The 19,813-nt window shown below is 55.4% G+C and overlaps 6 protein-coding genes and 1 non-coding gene across 7 annotated transcripts; 4 read left to right on the top strand and 3 right to left on the bottom strand.

Annotated features, from left to right (window-relative positions):
* Window positions 1–2,229: 2,229 nt before the first annotated feature.
* Window positions 2,230–3,148, bottom strand: ColSpa_10654 (putative pyridoxal kinase; the record flags this gene model as incomplete). Its single annotated transcript, XM_049276866.1, has 2 exons — window positions 2,230–2,734; window positions 2,886–3,148. The coding sequence occupies 2 exons, from the start codon at window positions 3,146–3,148 to the stop codon at window positions 2,230–2,232; spliced, it is 768 nt and encodes a 255-aa protein (XP_049132823.1).
* A 798-nt stretch (window positions 3,149–3,946) lies between these two features.
* Window positions 3,947–4,177, top strand: ColSpa_10653 (uncharacterized protein; the record flags this gene model as incomplete). The annotated part of the gene is made up of 1 exon (XM_049276865.1): window positions 3,947–4,177. One exon carries the CDS (start codon window positions 3,947–3,949, stop codon window positions 4,175–4,177), a length of 231 nt encoding a protein of 76 aa, XP_049132822.1.
* A 686-nt stretch (window positions 4,178–4,863) lies between these two features.
* Window positions 4,864–5,775, top strand: ColSpa_10652 (pyridoxal phosphate homeostasis protein; the record flags this gene model as incomplete). Its single annotated transcript, XM_049276864.1, has 1 exon — window positions 4,864–5,775. The coding sequence occupies one exon, from the start codon at window positions 4,864–4,866 to the stop codon at window positions 5,773–5,775; it is 912 nt and encodes a 303-aa protein (XP_049132821.1).
* Window positions 5,776–6,372: 597 nt separating this feature from the next.
* ColSpa_tRNA_278 lies at window positions 6,373–6,478 on the top strand. The gene is made up of 2 exons: window positions 6,373–6,409; window positions 6,443–6,478. It is a non-coding gene; the product is annotated as a tRNA-Phe (tRNA).
* A 1,828-nt stretch (window positions 6,479–8,306) lies between these two features.
* ColSpa_10651 (uncharacterized protein) lies at window positions 8,307–9,517 on the bottom strand (the record flags this gene model as incomplete). Its single annotated transcript, XM_049276863.1, is given in 2 exon segments — window positions 8,307–9,193; window positions 9,205–9,517. The coding sequence occupies 2 exon segments, from the start codon at window positions 9,515–9,517 to the stop codon at window positions 8,307–8,309; spliced, it is 1,200 nt and encodes a 399-aa protein (XP_049132820.1).
* Window positions 9,518–10,240: 723 nt separating this feature from the next.
* On the top strand, window positions 10,241–11,832 carry ColSpa_10650 (DNA damage-binding protein CMR1; the record flags this gene model as incomplete). Its single annotated transcript, XM_049276862.1, has 2 exons — window positions 10,241–10,769; window positions 10,820–11,832. The coding sequence occupies 2 exons, from the start codon at window positions 10,241–10,243 to the stop codon at window positions 11,830–11,832; spliced, it is 1,542 nt and encodes a 513-aa protein (XP_049132819.1).
* A 1,272-nt stretch (window positions 11,833–13,104) lies between these two features.
* On the bottom strand, window positions 13,105–14,001 carry ColSpa_10649 (UPF0311 protein; the record flags this gene model as incomplete). Its single annotated transcript, XM_049276861.1, has 2 exons — window positions 13,105–13,571; window positions 13,824–14,001. The coding sequence occupies 2 exons, from the start codon at window positions 13,999–14,001 to the stop codon at window positions 13,105–13,107; spliced, it is 645 nt and encodes a 214-aa protein (XP_049132818.1).
* Window positions 14,002–19,813: the final 5,812 nt, after the last annotated feature.

Genomic DNA, 19,813 nt, shown 5'->3' with positions numbered 1-19,813 from the left:
GAAGCTGATTGTGACTGCTCTCGTACGATTGATGTTTGAGTTGTCTGTGTATCGTACGGGGGTTCGATTGGCTCTGTTGTTGGTTCAGCTGTGTTTTGGGGTAAAGTTGATTCAGGGTTTCGAACAGGTGTTTGAGTTGTTGTAATCGTACGACTTGGTGTAAGTGCTGTACGAGTAGAAAGCTGTTCTTCTTGCTCATCAAACTTCCTCCCAATCTCCTTGATGAATTCAACCAACTGTTGATTCACATTTCTTATTGGCGGTAATCGGAATCCCTTTAGCTCAATAAGTCGTATGAACTCTGCCCTGAACGCACGATAGACCTTTTCCCATTGGAAGGTAGACCATTCGTTGAAATCTTCGTACAGTGATATTGTCAGGTTTTCCTTTGATTGCCTAAGATGAAGCATTTCCATGTTGATGTACGCAATGTACGTAGTCATCTCTTCTTCGGACGGTGCCTGTGTAATATCGACTGGATTTCCCCAGCGTCTAGGATTCACAGTCTTCTTCCACGTGTGCAGTGGGACTTCGCTCCTTGCACTTATTTCTTCGTACGTTGGCAGGTATCCATCAATGTTGTCATATTGGCTTTGACGATTGTCTTCTGGATCCTCTTGGGAAGCCATGTTGTGTTCGGTAGTCGTTTCGTATCGTACGACGTCAAAATTGGTTTGTTTGGTGCCGTGGCGCACACTTTGTACTCTACGTACAGTACAATAAAGATTCTCGTCCGGTTCAGCTTAGCAGGCGACAACGGGAATCTGTCTTGTACGATAGTAAAGCAAAAGTCGTCTTTATCCTATCTACCCGGTTCAGCTTAGCAGGCGACAATAGGTAGGATTAAGGCTTCTTAGCACAAGAGACTTTCTAGCGTGACCCCTTAGGTATCCCTGAGGATTTCTCGCCTCGCACGAAGTGCAAGACTACCCGGTAGCCCGGCCGTAAAGCCTAAGTCTTGTCTCTTCACTCTTGCTAATCTGTGATTGCACAAAGCAATCGCACGGATTGCCAAGCAACCACTGATCAGTGTTGAATGGATTCTCTCTTCCTGAGAGAACCCGTTTGTACGATCGTACTCGGGTTAAAGTTAGGGTGAACCAAAGATGTATTTTCCGTGATTATCTTCCTAACTACAAGACTTGGCTTTCGTACACAAGATATATGATCTCGTACGTCCCTGAGTCAGTTCGGCATGAATATACTTTTGATCCCCTCAATGGATAACCGAGGGCCGAATATCCAGTCTGTGCCCTCTGCCATGATGTGTGTCCCTGAGTCGTGCGTGTCGTACAACCAGCTGGTGCTGTTATTCCAACAGTTTTATATTTTTAGACCAAGAACCGACAGTAATGGAGTTCCTGTTTTGTCGTAGATCTCCCGCACTAGCCGCTCTTCTGGGTCGCATGGGAAAATGTCAGTCGAAATGTCGTCGGTATGAGACACCGTCAAAGACCATTCCATCACTGGTCTGAGTCTCGCAGTGGCAATCACGGGTCACTTTGCCCACGCACCTGATGCATTTCAAGAATCGCGATCTAGGATCATGGAAATATGCATAGATGAAACAGTAGAATGAGGATCGGGCCTGGAAAAACACGCCCTTTCACCATGCTGATACCGTCGCCACACTCCCTTTATGTCGGCGGCTGCGCTAAACCCAGAAGATCGTTTACGAAGCCGTCGTGTCTAATTCTTTTCTATCCGGTGCGGTAAAGAAAAAAAAAAAAGGTTCTGTCTAGTAGTCTGTCGATACCCATGACAAATTCCATATGAATGTCCCTGTGTTCCGAGCCGTGTCCGTAGACGGCGTCTAGCCTCGCATGGTCCATAAGCGATGTACGTGACGCAAGGCTTGTTTTCCGCGCAAGCCACGGATGTCACTGGCCGATGACTCCTCATTCCAACGACAAAGCAGAATTACGGACCCCTCTGCCCACCCGTTGCGACCCGGCACAAAGATCTGCAAATTTCCCGCCCGTTGCGTCTTTGCATGATGCAGGAAACGGGACCTCTCTGTTGCCGCCGCCACTTGCTGATGTAACTTTCTTCTGCTGGCGCCAGCGGGCCAATATGCAGCATGCCACCCTTCAACGTCGATGCAGAAACGGCACGCCTCTCTTGGCGTGGGTCTTGGTCAAAGGCTTTACGATTGTTGGGGGGAATGCTGCTGCCCGTCTTACATCATGGGTCACGGCATCATACTATGTCATTCGTAATATCCGCAACTCATGCAGATGATGTCGATGCCACAGACCGAAGCACCTGCTCCAGCCACCACACGTGAATGCGAATGTCGTCAGTCAGCTCTGGATGGAAACTCGTGGCGAATATGTTGTTCTGCCTCACAGCAACAATGTCACCAACCGAGTCGTCTGCTGTGCTCTGGCTGACGCCCTCGGCGGCCCTCGTCTTGCGGCCGGGAAGAACGGCCAAGACCTCAACTGACGACGACGGCTTGGCCTCAGTTGAAAGGATCTCCTCGACGATGGGGGCGCGAATGAAGACGCCGGGGTAGGACGAGGAGGCAGTTTCCGTGCTTCCGTCACCTTGCGACAGGAACGGCAATTCGAGGTCGGCGACAAAACTCTCTATCTGCCGGCCAAAGTGATTGCGGTGAACGCGAACGGCGAGCCCCCCAATGAGCTCTTGGCCGCCCTTCTTGGTAGCATTGGCTTCATCAGCAAGAAGGATCGCGCCGGCGCATGTGCCCCATACCGGCTTCTGTTTGATTCTGGAGCGGCATGCGAATTAGACGTTGTCTCATGTAATCTTAAAGAAGCCCAAGGGGAAGTGGTTGAGATGACCTGGGAAAAAAACATTCGACTGGAATGCTTCCCGTTTTGGCGGGATGACATCATGGACAAGTTGACGGGCCTACTTACTTGACGAATTCCCTAAGGGGTTCCATCAACCCGGACTGCGTCGCGACAAGCGAGATGGTGGTGCTCTCCCCGCCCGGAATGATGAGGGCGTCGCAACGGCGGAGCTCTGCCTCGGTGCGGACCTCGATGGCTGCGATGTCGGGCTTGGGACTTAGCGCCGGCGACTGGGCCGTTGCGAGCCAAGCGGCGGCCTTCCGCGTGAGTTGGACATGCTCGTGGAAGCCGCCTTGGAGTGCCAGTACACCGACGGTAACGGTAGACATTGTGTGAGGATGGTGTTGTTGAAGACGGTGTGTAGAGTTCCTCAGTCCAGGGGGAGAGTCGTTGGATATTGCAGTTCTTGCGGTTGAGTCATTTGCGGCCCTCGAGGACACTTAGACCAGGTTCCGGACCGGTGAACAGTATCCGTAGACGAAGGGAATCAGACTATGGGGTTTAGATGGACGGCCTTGGCGATAAAGGTTCGTGGTAGACCCTTGCTAGTCGCGCTAGTAGTAATTGGAGGTTTAATCAGAGAGGGTCGGCGGTCAGGGGCGTCGGGAGACCGATCGCTCCGGCCGACTCGCGCTCTCAGTTCTACTATGTACTTTTGCGTGTATTGCTAAGGGCGCAAAGGGCGTAAAGGGCGCGGCCGCAAGACGAGTTCAAGCGGCTGTTGGTGGTTGATGTCAACGAATGGCGGAGCAACGGGACTTGGAAAGGCGGCCGGCCGATGGAGACATGGAAGTGCATGGAGAGGCGGCGAGAAAAGACGACAATGCATCAGGCCGCATACAACTAGCTCAAACAGGCGGGACACGATGGGGCGAGCGATTGACCACCACCACCTTGTCCTCCGCGCGGAAGAGACTGTGCGGCAGGCGGCTTGTGTTGGAGGGGCTCTCGGCTTCACATCCGATGGCAACCGCTCGCCGCCCGCCCTTGGTCATCTTGGACCTTCGCCGCCGTTCGGAGCTGTATGTACAGAGACCCCAGCACCATGCAGGACAGTTGTAGAGACTCTGTTTGTAGATCCATACGTGCATCCGCCCCCTCGCGGCGCCGGGGATCATCACCAAGACATGGTCAAGAGGGGATACAGGTATGTCGGACCATCCATACATGTCCACTTGTGGAAATCCACCTGCGGCTTCTTCTCCAGCACCGCAATCATCCCATCAGACTCCGCCACCCGTTCAAACACCGGTGCGTGGGCCGTCCGCCGTGCGCCACGGAACATGGGACTGGAGACTGGAGACTTCGATGACACTGCGATTCTGTTAAGGTTGCCCCTGCACCAGGACCCGGAGTAACCGTATCCTGCCTTTCCGAGATCGGGCCTCCGTCCGTCCTCTCTCGCCAGTCAACTCCCCCTCCTCCCATCTATGGTCAAGTGGCATGGCCCTAGGGGTTCCCTACGGCCAGGAGTCGCCGCCGATTCAGTCACGGCCTCGGCCACCACTGGAGGGGGGGGTTCTCGGCTTAGGAGACTGACGGTGTGTTCCCTCGGAATCCCTCCTCCAAGCCATGCAGAATCGCAAAGGGTCCTCCGCGGCAAAGACGGGATGACTCGGTACAGAAAAAGTGTAAAAATTTTCATCGTCCAATCTGTTGCCGCGCAGCATAGCAGCGGCACCAGCAGCATGCATCATCGAGTAGTCGCCGTCGCCGCCGACATATACTTAAATCGCCCCCCTTTCGTTTCCTTTCCGTCGTCGTCCTGACAAAGACCCCTTTTCCCCGGATTCCGAACAAAACAACTAGACCCATCACGAAGCGGAGCATCTCAAGTCCCTTTTGACCATATTGAGGCCTGCCTTTCTCTCTGATTGACTGAAAAAAAAAAATAAGATACCCCTCACTCACCAAGCCGTTTTATTCCCGGCGTCTCGATTCAGACCCTTCTGTATCATCCCACCAAACTACGCCATCGCCTCTCTTTCAGAGCAGAATACCCTCCCCGCCATTCCCTTGGATCACCGCAAACCCCCGAGTCAAGATGACCAACAACGACGCAACCAAGACCAACGGCGCCAACGGCGCCAACGGCGATGCCGCCAAGAACTCGTTCGCCGTCAAGGCCGGCCTCGCGCAGATGCTCAAGGGCGGCGTCATCATGGACGTGACGGATGCGGCCCAGGCCCGCATCGCCGAGGAGGCCGGCGCCTGCGCCGTCATGGCCCTGGAGCGCGTCCCCGCCGACATCCGCAAGGACGGCGGCGTCGCCCGCATGTCTGACCCGGCCGTCATCAAGGAGATCCAGGCCGCCGTCACCATCCCCGTCATGGCCAAGGCCCGCATCGGCCACTTTGTCGAGTGCCAAATCCTCGAGGCGCTCGGCGTCGACTACATTGACGAGAGCGAGGTGCTCACACCCGCCGACAAGGTCTACCACGTCGAAAAGTCCGACTTCAAGGCCCCCTTCGTCTGCGGCTGCAGGAACCTCGGCGAGGCGCTGCGCAGGATCGCAGAGGGCGCCGCCATGATCCGCACCAAGGGCGAGGCCGGCACCGGCGACGTTGTCGAGGCCGTCACCCACGTCAAGACGGTCACCAAGGACATTGCGCGCGCCAAGGCCATCCTCCAGACCGAGGGCGTCATTGGCATCCGCGCCATGGCGAGGGAGATTGGCGTCGACCCTACGCTCCTGCAGCAGACCGCGGAGCTGGGCCGTCTCCCCGTCGTCAACTTCGCCGCCGGCGGTGTCGCCACCCCCGCCGACGCCGCGTTGATGATGCAGCTCGGCTGCGATGGCGTCTTTGTCGGCAGCGGCATCTTCAAGTCCGGCGACCCGGCGAAGCGCGCCAAGGCCATCGTGAGAGCGACCACGCACTACAAGGACGCCAAGGTCCTCGCCGAGTGCAGTGAGGGCTTGGTGAGGCCATGGTCGGCATCAACTGCGACAGCTTAAAGGCCGAAGAGAAGCTGGCTACCCGCGGATGGTAAAAGGAGAGAGAGGCAAAGAGCAAAGGGAGGCTTAGCGTTGTTTGTGGTCCAACGAGCCTGGACCCAACGGGGGGAAAGGCAATGCATGCACACGATGGAGGATGTGTGTGTGTGCGTGTGATTTGGGTGTTCATTCGGGTCATGACTCTGCGACATGAAAAGCAGGATTCTCTACATTTTTTTTCCAGCATGAGGCATTGTGGCCGCGTCTCAGCTAGCGACGCCGAGGGGTGCCATCTTCAACGGAGCATTTCGGACAACTGGGCATAATAAAATAAACCGTACCTTATTTGAAGCTGAACACTTGGGCGCTTGTCTCAGAGTGACTCGCGGATGGTGGCACTGCGTCAGTGAGGGAGACCAAATTGTCACGAGGCGATGCACACACCCACGCTGGGCCTGTCATGACCACCTTCATGACTCTTATCCGTCTGGCTTGACACGTCTGTAGGGTAAGTAAGGCTTCAACTCTTAAGCAGGTCGACTGTCGCCGTGGCCATCTGCCTGTTGTGTGTCCTGGAGTCATAATACCAACACCCACGAATGGACCTCGAAGATGGCGGCGGACATAGCTCAGTTGGGAGAGCGTCAGACTGAAGTGGGTTCTAAACCCTAGAAACTTCATTCAATCAATCTGAAGGTCGTGTGTTCAATCCACACTGGCCGCAACTTCACCTTTTGCAAGTTATACATACACATACACATACATATACATAGACTTAGTGCTTACTCACTCTGTCGTTTTTAACGTGTACGTTTTGGTTCATCGTCGAAATAGATGATAATTCCATGCAAAATTAGCAATCACTACTAAATGAACGTTTGTTGCCGTTAGAATCGATACTGGGGTTCAGATTCAACCTTGTTGGACTCTGTCTACTATAAATATAAATAATAACAGTGTTTTTTTTGTTGAGTGAAAAAGACCGATTCTCTAGACCCATCCATCATTCGTAAACAGAATTTGATTATAGTAAGACTGGATAGATAGATAGAGTTGCTGCTCTTAATACACTCAACATGATGACCTCAATGAGGAGAGAGAGAGTTCCTGTCCCGTTACCCACATCCTCACACCGCCCAAAGACTAGATGAATTATCTATCCAAGGATAGACGACTAGGTCATGAAAGTTTGCAGGGAAGCGTGGCTTCACCAAAGTGATTTATTGCCTCGTGAACATGGAGACTTGGCCTTTAGAATCTTTGACAAAAATGTGAGAGACCGACCGCCAACGAACATAGCCACCTGATTTTCGATGCCTCCCAGAGAGCTCTGAGACTGCCCTTACTTTGTCAGGTATCCTTCCAGAGTGTGCTTTGTCATCTTGAAGCTTTTCTTCCTGATCCATAAGCTTATGGTGTGTAGGCTTCATACCTATTCCAAGACTTGGCCAAAGCTTGAACTTTATTGTCCGTTGTGACTTAAGTGACATTATGTACAGAGTCAAAGTAGGTTCTATGCTAACCAGCAATCATCGTAGTTTCTTGCTAGAACACTCAAGCTTTCAGCCGCACCTCTTCTCTACGATGTTGCTGTGGCGGGCCTCGGCAGTTACGTGCAGCTTCTTTCTCGAATGGAATAAATGCCGGACTTTTACAGGGCAGTGCCTGACTAATATCCAACGGGTATGGACCAGCTTGGACTCTCTGGTGCATTACTAACAAGCTACATGTTTTTCTTTGACTAGATCGGAGGGGCTTGCGATGGAGGTTGCCACACATCATGGTGGTTCACCGTGCCTCCGGCAGTTGTTTAATAGTCTTGAGGCCAAGATGACGCTGCCCATCGGGCGATCATGATACAGCTCTCAGATCTGAGAGGATGGGAGTACATTCATCAAATCTTTGACCCTGAGGGCGTTCAGTGGCTCGACGTCTATAATTGTTCGGCGTAGTCTCGAAGACGCCATTCCGAACAATGTGGTTTGGGGAAACTCGGTCTCTGTGAACCAATCTAGTTAGAATAGCATACCACAGTTTTCTTTCTTATACTGATTTGAATTCTTTTGGAATGCTTGGGCAGAAAATTCAGTGCCTGGGCCGCGGACAAAGCACCTCAGCTCATGGGCTTGAAATGGGCTCATGGCGCGATAGCTGCAGCCCTTATTCTGGTTCCCGCGGCCTTGGGTCAGTCACTCTGTGCCGCCAACTTTCTTTGGTGCCAAGAGAATCCGGCAAGCGTCTGGCGGCGCGCTAGGAACCTTGGGGCACGAGGCGAATGTTTAAGCAAGTTGCTTCCTCAATTCAGCCAGGTTGATTTGTATTCACATGAGCCGCCTTGCGGAAGCATCGAGATACTTGGGTAGTGCGGCTGTGCCGCGGCTCGAACTGTTTTGGCAGCTTGCGCCAGATAGCAGAGCTATGCGCTCCCTGTTGTGTCACTGATCAATTAGATCAGATTGATATGAGCAGTGTTAAGATTACAAATATGTTACAATGTCTTGTACAAGCCGCCATTGCAGAAAGCGGCCTCTATATTACTACATCCGGCCATCCTAATACCTCGCCATGTCCCTCTGCTCCTTGACGTTATTGCGCACACGCTGGGAGTAACGCGCAAGCCGGGACTTGACGTCCAGGTTATAGCCCGGCATGTTGCCGATAGCCTTGGAGAAGATGCCCAGCTGGCCGCGCCGGAAGGAATCCAAGGTCATCTCGATGGTGTCAACCAGGCGCAGAGTCTGTTGGTCGTAGAACAACCCTGCAAACTTCATCTCGTCAAGCACGGCGAGCACGGCCTGCGTGTCACCGTGGCGGTACCAGAGGATGTTGGCCAGCTCGTTGTAAAAGGGGGTCGAGACGCCGAGAACGTACGAGGCGAGGCCGAGCTCCTTGACGCGCGGAATAATCTTGAAGGCAAGGGCCGACGGCCGCGCGAATGATTGGTCGAGGGTCTTGAGGCCCTGGAGGAGGTGCATCGAATACAGTGGCCCGTGGGAGTCCATGTCGAGGGCCGGTTCGGGTTTCTCGGCCCTTTTCCGCTGCTTTGGTTTGGCTTTGCCCTTCTTTGCCGCTTCCGGCGGTGGCTGCGTCTGCGCCTCGCCCTCCGAGATTCCCAACTTCGCGACCATGGAGAAGACCTCGCGTTCCAGAACATCCCAGACCTCAGCATCGGTGTTGCACTGGTCCAGAAGCGCCTGGAGCCTAACAATCTCGAGGGTCCGAATCTCGTTACGCGCGGCTTCTAGCCTCGCTGCTTGTTCCCTTTCGGCCGCGAGGTCCATGTCTGATTCGAGGTCCTCCTCTTCCGGCTTGAAGGAGACGCGGGAGGAGGACAGCGTGTCACCCTGGACGTCGCGCATTTCCAAAGCGGCCTGGGCTGCGCGACGCAGGGAGCGGGGGAACTTGCTCAGGATCGCATCGCGGGGTCGAGACTCAAGTCCTGCTTCTGACTGTGCGGCGTCGGCATCGTGGGGGGTGCCCTGCAGGGTATGCCGCCGCTGCGCTTCGCAATATCGGCAAAGATGTTTTGGAAGATGAACTTCTCGGTCGGGGTGATTGTGGACTTCTCGGGGTTGTTGAGACCGCTAGGGATGTCGGGTTGTTCGTTGGCTGGGCTGTCCCATTCGAAGGGGATGCTCTGCTCGCCGCGCGTTCGCGGGTAGGCGTGGTGTCGGCCTGCGGATGTCGAAAAAGTCCGGAGAGCCACGGGGGCTCTGAGAATGGTCCTCGTTTGGTGGAGGAAAGGGGTCAATGTAGTAGACATGGCGGTTGTGGCTGTCTTTGTTGCGCAGTGCGTCGGTTGAAGCTTTGCAAGCCGAAAGTTTGCGATCGTCGATTCCCGGCAAACTGCGCCGAGGAACAAAATTTCCATCCACGCTGCTCTGTACAGTAAGTACAGGGGAGCTCGGGCCCATTCAGGGACCAAAAGACTGGCCCTGGGCCGTTCTAACGAGGTCCCTGCAGAGCCCAACGTTTGCTGACGTAATCGAGCTTAAACCCCCTGCAGGAAGGAGCCAAGAACCGAGGACGAGACGCGTTGCGACGCGTTCTACGTCAATTAAAGCAGGAAGAGAAAGTCGCCTCCGACGCGCTCCTTCCAAGGCTTCGAAACCGCCTCCCCTTCCGTTTGTCGTGGCCTAGCAACATCCATCCACTGCGCTCAATCGCAGACTGCGATCTTGGTTACAAGGTTACAAGGACGACTCTTAAGTCACTTTGCCGGAATTACGGGCTTTTCTCACTGCACACCTTTTTACGAGTGAGTCGAACTTTCTCGTGTTGGCTTTGTGGACTCGGCTCAACCCGCGAAGCGCCGCGCTTGTTCATATCGCAACCTCGACCGAGTCACGCCTTGCCAACCACCTGTCTGACGCATTCACAGACTGTTTACAGCAATTCCGGCCCCCAGAGACAGATTTGCGAGTCCTCGCCCCTTGTTTGAACGCCGAATTGCAAGCATTGCACTCTTCTGTAGCCAGCTGCAACCATGCCGGTCAAGAAGGAGGAGCCCGAGGAGGCCATCAGCGCCTTCGAGCGCATGCGCCGGGAAAACATTGCGAGGAACCAAAGCATATTAAAGGACTTGGCACAAACGTCAAATAAGATTATGCCTGCGAAGCCGAAGCCGGCTCCCAAAACCCGGTCCGCTCCTGTCAAGAAGGAGGCAGTAGCTGTCGCCGCGGGGCCCGTCCGTCGTAGTGCCCGCGTCGCCGGACTTGACGCCGATAACGAGACACTGAAACGCAAGTACGAGGTCGAGCTCGAAGACCAGGCTGCCAAGGAGAAGGCCAAAAAGAAGCGTGTCGGTGGGACCCTTAGCTTGGGTGACATCGCCGTCGAGGGCAAGAAGTTCAACAAGGGCATTGATGGCCTGGGCTCGCTGGTGCCTCGCGGCGCCCAGCCTGGAGTGCCTACCTTCACCGATGAGGATATTGAGAACACATCCGACAAGGACCTCAAGGACCTTAGGAAAAAAATGGGCAAGCTGGAGCTTTACGACAAGTGGATTCCCAATGGTGGGTTGCTTCCCTGTCCTGTCGCGAGAACCTCACTGACATGCTTGCAGATATTAAGATCTGTCCTCAACGTATATACGCTTCGACTTTCCATCCCACCGAGGAGAAGGCGGTCATCTTTGCCGGCGACAAAGAAGGAGCCCTCGGTGTCTTCGACGCTTCGCAGGAGGGCCCCCCGGAGAGCAATGACGACGATGACGAAGAGGCAGAGTGGAAAGAGCCGGAGATTGGCGCCTACAAGATCCACTCTCGAACCATTACCACGATTATCGTCTCACCTTTTGACCACCAGAAAGTCTACACCTCGTCGTATGACTCCACGATCCGCGTTCTCGACTTGGCCAAGGACGTGTGCGTTCCCGTCTGGGAGCCCGCAGATAAAGAGGAGGATGTTCCCTTGTCGGCCATCGACATCCCCCTTACCAACAAGGACCTTGTCTACTTCTCAACCCTCGCCGGAGCTGTGGGAAAAGTTGACATGCGCGACCCGAAGGGATTTGAGACATGGCAGCTGTCGGATAACAAGATTGGCGGCTTTTCTCTGAACCCACGTGAGCCGCATCTGCTGGCCACTGCCTCGCTAGACCGGAGCATCAAGATTTGGGATTTGCGCAAGATCTCTGGTAAGGGCGACATGCGTTTCCCGGCGATGCTCTACGAGCACGACTCCAGGCTCTCCGTCTCCCACGCCTCCTGGAGCCCGGGCGGCCAGATCGCGACGTCGTCATACGACGACACAATCAAGATCTACGACTGGGCGGACCACAGTACTTGGGACAGCAGCGGCATGGAACCGAAGGAGATCGTCAAGCACAACAACCAGACCGGCCGCTGGGTAACGATTCTCAAACCGCAGTGGCAAAAACGGCCCAAGGACGGCATTCAAAAGTTTGCCATTGGAAACATGAACCGGTTCGTCGATGTCTACGCCGCCAACGGCGAGCAGCTTGCCCAGCTAGGCGGGGATGGCATCTCGGCTGTCCCTGCAGTCGCCCAGTTCCATCCGACGATGGACTGGGTTGCAGGCGGCACCGCCAGCGGCAAACTCTGCCTCTGGATGTGAGCCTTTGTCATCAGCTGGGTGGTATGCTGTCAAGCGCCTTGCAAGTTGGGATGGACCTCGCTCTGTCACGAACACGGACGTTTGCAGGTAAACGCCATCTTTTTGTACACTGAATGTCCGTCATCGGCGACGGATGGGGGATATTGGATTGGCTTCTTCTTTTGCGCGGCGTTGGGGATCAGGAGGACCATTCTGTTGTGGTGGCTACACCACGGGTTTCAAAATAACTGTGTTCAAGGTTGCTCAAACGGCATATTGGCCTGTGGCCAGCTTAGCACATACCTGTCGTCAAGTCGGTTGGGATTGCGGGTTGGGCATGTCGAGGGCCTTGTTCTGTGGTTGAGGATCATATTGAGGGACCTTGGCTAAAAAGAGGTCAGGGGTAAAGTGATTTCATGATAATCTGCATAGACACATCCTATAGATACTGCTTTGCTAGATCTCATCATGGAGGAAATCAATCAATCTATAAACAAACACGAAATTCAAGTACCTCTCCTTTGATGTCTTGCTCACTCGTCCTCAACATTGATGTTCTTGCCTGTGATATTGATTCTCCCTCGGCCTAGAGTCGATGAGTCGCAGACTGGTAGAGGGGAGCAGCAACAGTCCAAGACAAAGCTGGTGATTTCGCGTGTCTGTAACCCTTTAACAACGTTGTCGTCGTGTATGGGAAGCTACGGCTGTTGTCAGAGGCGGTCCTCAGCTCTACGCGTGATAGGGTGCCGGCATGCGTGAAAGCGAAATGTACGCAAAGAGGCATGTCAGAGGCGGCGACACTGCATATAGCTGTTGATCAAATAGGCTCCAGGTCTCAAGAAGCGTAGTTAGGAACAGTCGGTGTTGCGTATAGGCAATGTGTTGCAAGTGGTTACATGGTCGATGCCAATACCCAAGGAAGTCTCGGAAGTCTGGATCAACCCCAGGTAGCCAGTCAGCTCATTTTGGAGAGTGAAAACATCGAGAAGTGAATTGATCATCATACCAAAAGCCGTTGGATAATATTTAGATCCTACTCAAGCAAGTAAATCCATCTCTTCGAGTGTTGAACGATTTGCTGGTGACTAACAGCCCATCGTCTTACCTCCTTTTTCAAAACCTTCAACGTTAAGACAATCACCAGAATTTATCAATGAACTCAATCAAGCGTATCTCACATATTCGCTCACAATGAGCTACGAGATGGATGCAACACATCAAGAACATAAGCTGACATCTTTTTCAATAGTCTCATTACTTCATTAGCCACACATAGTATGCAGCTGAGCCACCTCAGACCACGCGGTAGGCATCGTAGATGACCGTGGCCCCCAGCCGGGCGCCGCTGCCAACCCACATGGCCGTGTTCACAGTATCCTTGTACCTCTCGTCCCCCGTCTCCATCTTCACGTTCAGCCGGAAACTGTACTCGTCCGGCTTGACGTCGTTGGCCCGCGCGGGGTCAAACAGCCTCTCCATCACCCCCCGCGGCCCCGTCCGCCACCCCGTCGTCCTCACGGTGATGTAGGCGGGCACGTCATCGTCCGTCTTGAGCAGGTACGACGTCTCGACGGCGGTGCTCAGGCTCTCGGCCACGACGACCTGACTGTCCTGCCCGCCGGAGACGACGGTGCCGGTGCCCCACGTGGCCGTGAAGACGCCCCCGGAGAAGGAGATCCAGTTCCGCTGTCCAAAGGGCCCGACGCCGACGGGGATCAGGGGGTTGAGGTCCACGACGATGCGGAAGTCGAGGGCCAAAGCTGGGACGGGGAGCGGGAAGGCGGTGCGGGTCCGGTTGGCGGGAGGTTGTCCTCGTTGAAGGGGGTTTCTTGGGAACTGGATGTGACGTTAGACGGGGCAAATAATGTGGTCAGAGCAGTATTGAGTAGTCTACCTCATGCTGGGCTATCTATTGGGAGGGCTTTGGCTGCAGTGGTGAGGCACCGAGGAGGAGATGCTTGGATGGCGTGAGGTCGGGCGAGCGCTGGGACCGTCGATGAGCAGGAACGCACTGTTTAGTTGGACGGAGGAGTCTACGAGCACAAAGAGATGAGATGGGATGACGCCAACACGGGTCGAGTTTATACTATAGACGTCGTCGCTGAGGCCGAGGGGCGCCGACGGTCGGCCCCCCTCTTGTGGTTTCGAGCCCCGCCCCCCGCAGTAGCACTCGGCGGTGCCAAGCGGCATTTCGGGTCCGGGTCTTGGCTTCACGCCAAGGCGAGCGCAACAGCGGTACACAAGCAAAGGACAATCTCTCAAATGCTTGCTTAGTTCCAGCATTTCTGATGGAGATTTCCAGATTAGACGGCGGGAACAAACACGAACCATGGGACGGGGCGTGGACCGTCTCATGTCGAGTGACGACCAGAGGGATGAAAGCCCAAGCAACCCACGAGCCTCACGCAACTCGGACGCCTCAACTACGTCAGGCGTCGGGCCACACGGTAGGCTCGAGCGAGCTGTCATCTGTATATACCGGTGACTGTTTAAGACGAGTTGCGACTAACTGTGTATTCTCAATTCCATATACGTCTGTATTTATGAAAAGGATCTTTCAACGCGTCACTGGCGTCGCTCTCAATCAAGAAAGCCTTTTCGGAAAGCACTCGATCAGACCCCGCAGTGGGACTGCTTGGTGTCTCGGGTACCTCAGAGACGTTGTGTTTTTTTTTCTCCAGCTGCTCTTGTTTACTTCTTCTCGATTGAAAGTTATGGAGCTTGGGTGCGGCTCTCAGCAAAAGAGGAGACTCTGGATGGGGCGCATCTGGGATGCCCCCCCGCGATGCAATCCAATCCGATCTGAGAGCGATAGCGTGCCCGGGCTGGAGATTGTTTGCGGCCACGTCTGGGCTGATGTCATTCTTGCTTGGGCTCTGGTCCCTCAGGCTCCTGTCCTCCAGCAGTTGGGAGAGCGTGAGCCCGGCAGTGCTGCGGGAGTTTGTTCCAACGTGTTTCGAGAAGCGACCATGAGTGGTTCTCTTGGGATATCCGGTCCTGGCTGTCTGTCCTGTCTGTCTGTCTGCTGATGAGATATGGCGGACGGTTGGGGCCGGGCAGGTCGGGTTCACATGGCAGTCCATGCCTGTTGTCGAGATCTTGTGATGGGACCCGGATGGTGCGTTCTGGCGTCATGAGGGTAGCTTATCGATAAGGCTGTGCTATCAGAGGCCAATAGGATGGGCGGCATACGTAGATAGGCGGGTTATCCATTGGGGGGAGTGGACCCTCACAGCCCAGCTAGTACCTGCCACCTGCCACTTGTCGTCCAGTGCCACTGTCGCTGTCAGAAGGCAGGTGGAAACAGGGTCACTCACTCACTCACTTACTCGCTACCTAACCTAACCTTTTGTGCTCTTTCCTTCTTCTCTCCTCTCCCTTCTTCTCTTCGCCTGCATGCAAGGCTCCCTCTTGACTCAGTGAGGCAACCACGGGAGGGGACCCTCCTGCCTCGGTTTCCTCTTTTGGGGCTTCCATACGGCATCACAGCATGCGGCGAACGGTCTTGGGCTGACTACGTACCAGTAGTAGGTATCCGTACTCGCTTCTCACAGACGCTCAGAGAGCACTAGGTACATATGTAGTGCTGTGAGGTAGTAAGCAAGGGCCACCTCGCATCACAAGCTTCCTGCAATCAGCGCTGCGATCCATGAACCCACTACTGTCAGGCCTCACTCGCATCTTCCTCTAGCGTCCAATGAGAGCCGGACAGAAAGGGACCATGCCTGGACCCCTGGACTTGCGTCTCTTTCGGAGGGTGACAGGGGATGTACTATTTATCACTGGAGAAGAGAGCGAACGGAGAGGGGGGAAATGCGCGTACTTTTGGCGCGGCATCGCGTGCATCTGCGCACAGAACACGGCGCAGCCCACAGCCCAACTGCTGCCGAGGTGCGGCCAAGGGGTCCTTGCTGCTAAGCTGCTAAGCCAGTGCACGCCTCTCTCTCTCTCTTGTCGTCACTCGACTCGATTTGGGAGAACACTCATGACACTCGTCGGACTGATGAGAACTGAGGCCGGAGGACTAAGGGGGGCACATTTGATACTGTCTATCTGGTACCATGTATTAGTGCTACGTGGGACGGGTGGGTGTGTGTGTGTGTGTGTGTGTCTGCTGCTCCCGGACAATTCTTGTTATCCGTCTCGGGAATCTATGGCGCAAACAGTTGAACCACCTAAACCAACCAGTGCCAAAGCCAGTGAGCACGAGAATGAGTGGACTTGCATCTGACCCTGCCATGCTGTTTTGCCTGTCCGGTCCAAGTCCCAGGTCCCTCTTTCCCTCCTTTTCCATACCCGCTCACTCACTCACTCACTCACTCAATCTCTCACTCACTCTCTCTGCGTCTCTCTCTCTCTGTGACTCTTTGTCTGCCTCAACTCTTTCCCCTGCACATCCATCCCATCACACGTCTCGTTTTCCTCCTAGTACCTTGCCTCGCCAGAAGTTGCTTTTTCATGTACGGAGTACCACCTCAGCCATCCATGATCTTCGCCTCACGGTAGCCTAGCCGACGTCCCAAACTCGCAGTCTCCGTCCTTTCCGGGGCTTTGGTCCGGCTTGAACCTTCTCTCTAATTGATACCTCACCTTACCTACCTACCTACCTGACCTTGATCGCCTAATCCCCTGACTTTGCCTACCTACTTACTTTATTTGACCTGACGCTGTACTTCTCCTTTCCGCTTGCCTCGTCTTACATAATAACCCCTTTGAACCCGTTTGTACAGCCCGGCTAGCCTCTTGTCATCTGCTTCTGTCCGTCTTCGTCCCAAACCAATCGGCCATCCACCCACCACCCCCCAAGAGCAACCATAGCAGTATTTCTTTGCGATTCAACCTTGCTTGAATCAACCCTGGCCGGCCGTTTCCCTCCGTTGCGCATCCCGCAACTCTCCCGTCGAGCTTGAAACCTTATCGCCGTCGCACGAATGAACCCGCTGTAGCCACACTCGACTCCCTCTCTCTCCCCCCGCCCTCCTCCGACGCACCCTCTGCTCTGACGTCCCCCACCTCCTCCACCTCTTACCTCGCCAGGTAAAAAAAAAATTAACAACAATAAAGGTTGCCGATCCAAACGAAGCTCTCCCTCTACCAAGGTAGCCTTCGCCATACCGCTCGCTTGCTCGCTCAACCACCGCCGACCCAGCGCAATCTCGATAGCCATGGCGACGCCAGGCCCCGCGGGTGCCGCGAGCGTCAGCTTCGGCGGAGACGACGAGATCAAGAAGCGCGTAGGCAAGAAGCTCCAGAAGAAGCGATTCGAGCCAAACACACCAACCATGGAACTGCCCGAAAGGTTAAAGGAGGGCGACGACAGCAGAGAGGAGGATCTGGTCCCGACCCAGGGCCCGCCCATGTTTATGAACATGAACCAGTCCATCTTCGGCCTCATCGCCGCCGCCGGCTCCCGCGTCGACTTCCACGATCGCTTCGAGTCCAGCGACGACGAGAGCGCCGACGACCGCGATAGCCACGACCGACACCTCGGCGCCGGCGAGGATAGGACCCACGGCGGCCTCGGCCACCTCCTCCATCGCAAGCAGCGTCGGCCCCACGACGAGTCGGACGTCTCCAAGACCACCGTCCTGAGGAAGGACTCCTCCTCCAAGAGCGAAAAGCACCGGCGCAAGATCTCCGGCTCCAAGCTCCTCCGCTCGCTGCCGGCCCTGCCGCGTCTGCCGCGACACAAGTCCAAGAAGGAAAAATCCAAGCTGGAGTCCCCCTCGGAAGAAGCGAGCGACGGCTCCGAAGCCCAACCGTCCCAACCCGCCGGCGATATAAGAGAAGAAGAAGAGGACGAGGAGGACGATCGAGACCACCGCCTCGCCCCCGTTATGAGCAGGATGCTGGAGGCCAAGGCTGAGATGTCCGCGAGACCCAGCTTCGACGTCGACCGCCGCTCCGCCGACCAGCTCACGTACAGCGACTCGGCCGAATCAAACTCGACTGCGCTGGCCCGTCGCCTGCAGGACATTTTTGAGTTTGACCATCCCGAGGCCGTCATCGAGGGTAGGCTCCCTCCCATTTGCTGCTGCTGCAATGCGGTGCGCGCGCGCTGTAGCTAACACGCGACAGAATATCCCTGCTGGTTGCTTCAGAGCGTCCTCCTCCAGGGCTACATGTACATCACGGCGAAGCATATTTGCTTCTACGCCTACCTCCCCAAGAAGGCGGTACGTCGCTCCTCTCTCCCGGACTTCCCCGTCTTGCTTCGCAGTTACTGACCGGCGCAGCATGAGGTCGTCAAGTCGGGCTATTTGTCCAAGAGCGGCAAGCGCAATCCCAAGTACAACCGATACTGGTTCCGCCTCAAGGGCGACGTTCTGGCATACTACAAGGACCCTTCCAACGTGTACTTCCCGAGCGGCCAGATCGACCTCCGCTACGGCATCTCGGCCAGCGTCAACGACAAGAAGGACGGCCTCAACTTCACCGTCGTCACCCATCACCGCACATACCACTTCAAGGCCGACAGTGCCCCCAGCGCCAAGGAATGGGTCAAGAGTCTGCAGAGGGTAATCTTCCGCTCGCACAACGAGGGCGACAGCGTAAAGATCTCGCTGCCCATTGAGAATGTCATCGACATCGAGGACACCCAGATGCTTGAGTTCGCCGACACCTGCAAGATTCGCGTCATTGACAACGACGAGACGTACGCCATTGACGAGTACTTCTTTTCCTTCTTCAGCTTCGGCAAGGACGCCATCAACGTCCTCAAGATTCTGATCGAGGATGCGTCGTCCAACGCCAAGGATACGGCGAGACTAAGGGCCGCGGCCGCCCAGGAAGAGGAGAAGCAGCCGGTGGCCGCCTCGGCGCGCAGTTCCGTGAGCGCAAGCAGACGCAGCGGTGCGCCGCTCAAGCTCAGAACCAGCAAGCTTCCTGATGCTGTCAAGGCGACCCTTTCGCCCCTGTCCGCCCACAGCCCGTCGGCTCTCAGCCCGCGCGCCAGTATGGACGCTGCGCGCGCCAGCTTCGACGCATTCAGGGGGTTCCGTCGTAGAAGTCTGGACCTGTCGACCATCATCCGTGACTCTTCGCCCCGGCGCAGCTTCAGCGGCAACCGGCGCTCGATGAGCAGAAACCGGCTGGACGACTCCCGACATGCACCGCAAAAGCACGGGTCTACCGACTCGTACGTGCAATCGTCTATGGAGGACCCGAGCTATTCCGGTATGGTGGCTTCGTCGAGCGAAGACCCTTCGGCGAGCCAGATCCTGCGAGGCAGCGACGTCTTCCAGAACCCCACGATACGCCGCTCGGCTTCGGCCCCTCGCACGGAGCAAGAGAAGAACCAGCGCCAGGAGCTCAGAAACCCTCCCGCTTTGGCTGCCTACAGTGGACAGCATGCTGCGACTACCGGCTCCATGATTGACGGCGACAAGCCCCCGGCGACCCCAACCCTCCAGAGCATCACCAAGATGGGCACCTTCCCACTGCAACGCGTGGGCGCCTTCGCCGAATACCTCAACAGCACTAGCAGTAAGTTGGGCTCGATGCTTGCTACGGAGTCCATGGGCTATGTGGAGAAGGTTTCTGGTATGTGGCGAGGCGGTCGGAAGCACTATGATGCTCCGCCCGAAATCAAAACCGACGATGAGGATCTCTACGAGGATGCAGAGGGCAAGATCCAGACGTCCATGGATCGTTTCCGCGCGCACTTTGCGCTGCCCGAGACGGAGAAGCTTCAAGCGACCTACTTCGGCTACATCCTGCGTGTTCTGCCATTGTACGGCAAGATCTACATTAGCGACAAGTCGTTCTGCTTCCGAAGCTTGTTGCCAGGGACGAGGACGAAGCTCATCCTTCCCCTGAAAGACATTGAGAACGTGGACAAGGAGAAGGGTTTCCGGTTCGGCTACTCCGGCTTGGTGGTTGTCATTCGAGGCCACGAGGAGGTGTTTTTCGAGTTCGGCCAGGCTGAAATCAGAGACGATTGCGCTGTCACGTTACTGCAGAGCTTGGAGACGACCCGCTACCTGAAGGAAACGGGAGACCT

The sequence above is a fragment of the Colletotrichum spaethianum genome (genome assembly GCF_022836535.1).
Source record: "Colletotrichum spaethianum MAFF 239500 DNA, contig37, whole genome shotgun sequence".
In the NCBI taxonomy this organism is placed as follows: Eukaryota; Fungi; Ascomycota; class Sordariomycetes; order Glomerellales; family Glomerellaceae; genus Colletotrichum; species Colletotrichum spaethianum.
The sequence above is the reverse complement of the archived record's forward strand: the minus strand, read 5'-3'. Positions and strand labels throughout refer to the sequence as shown.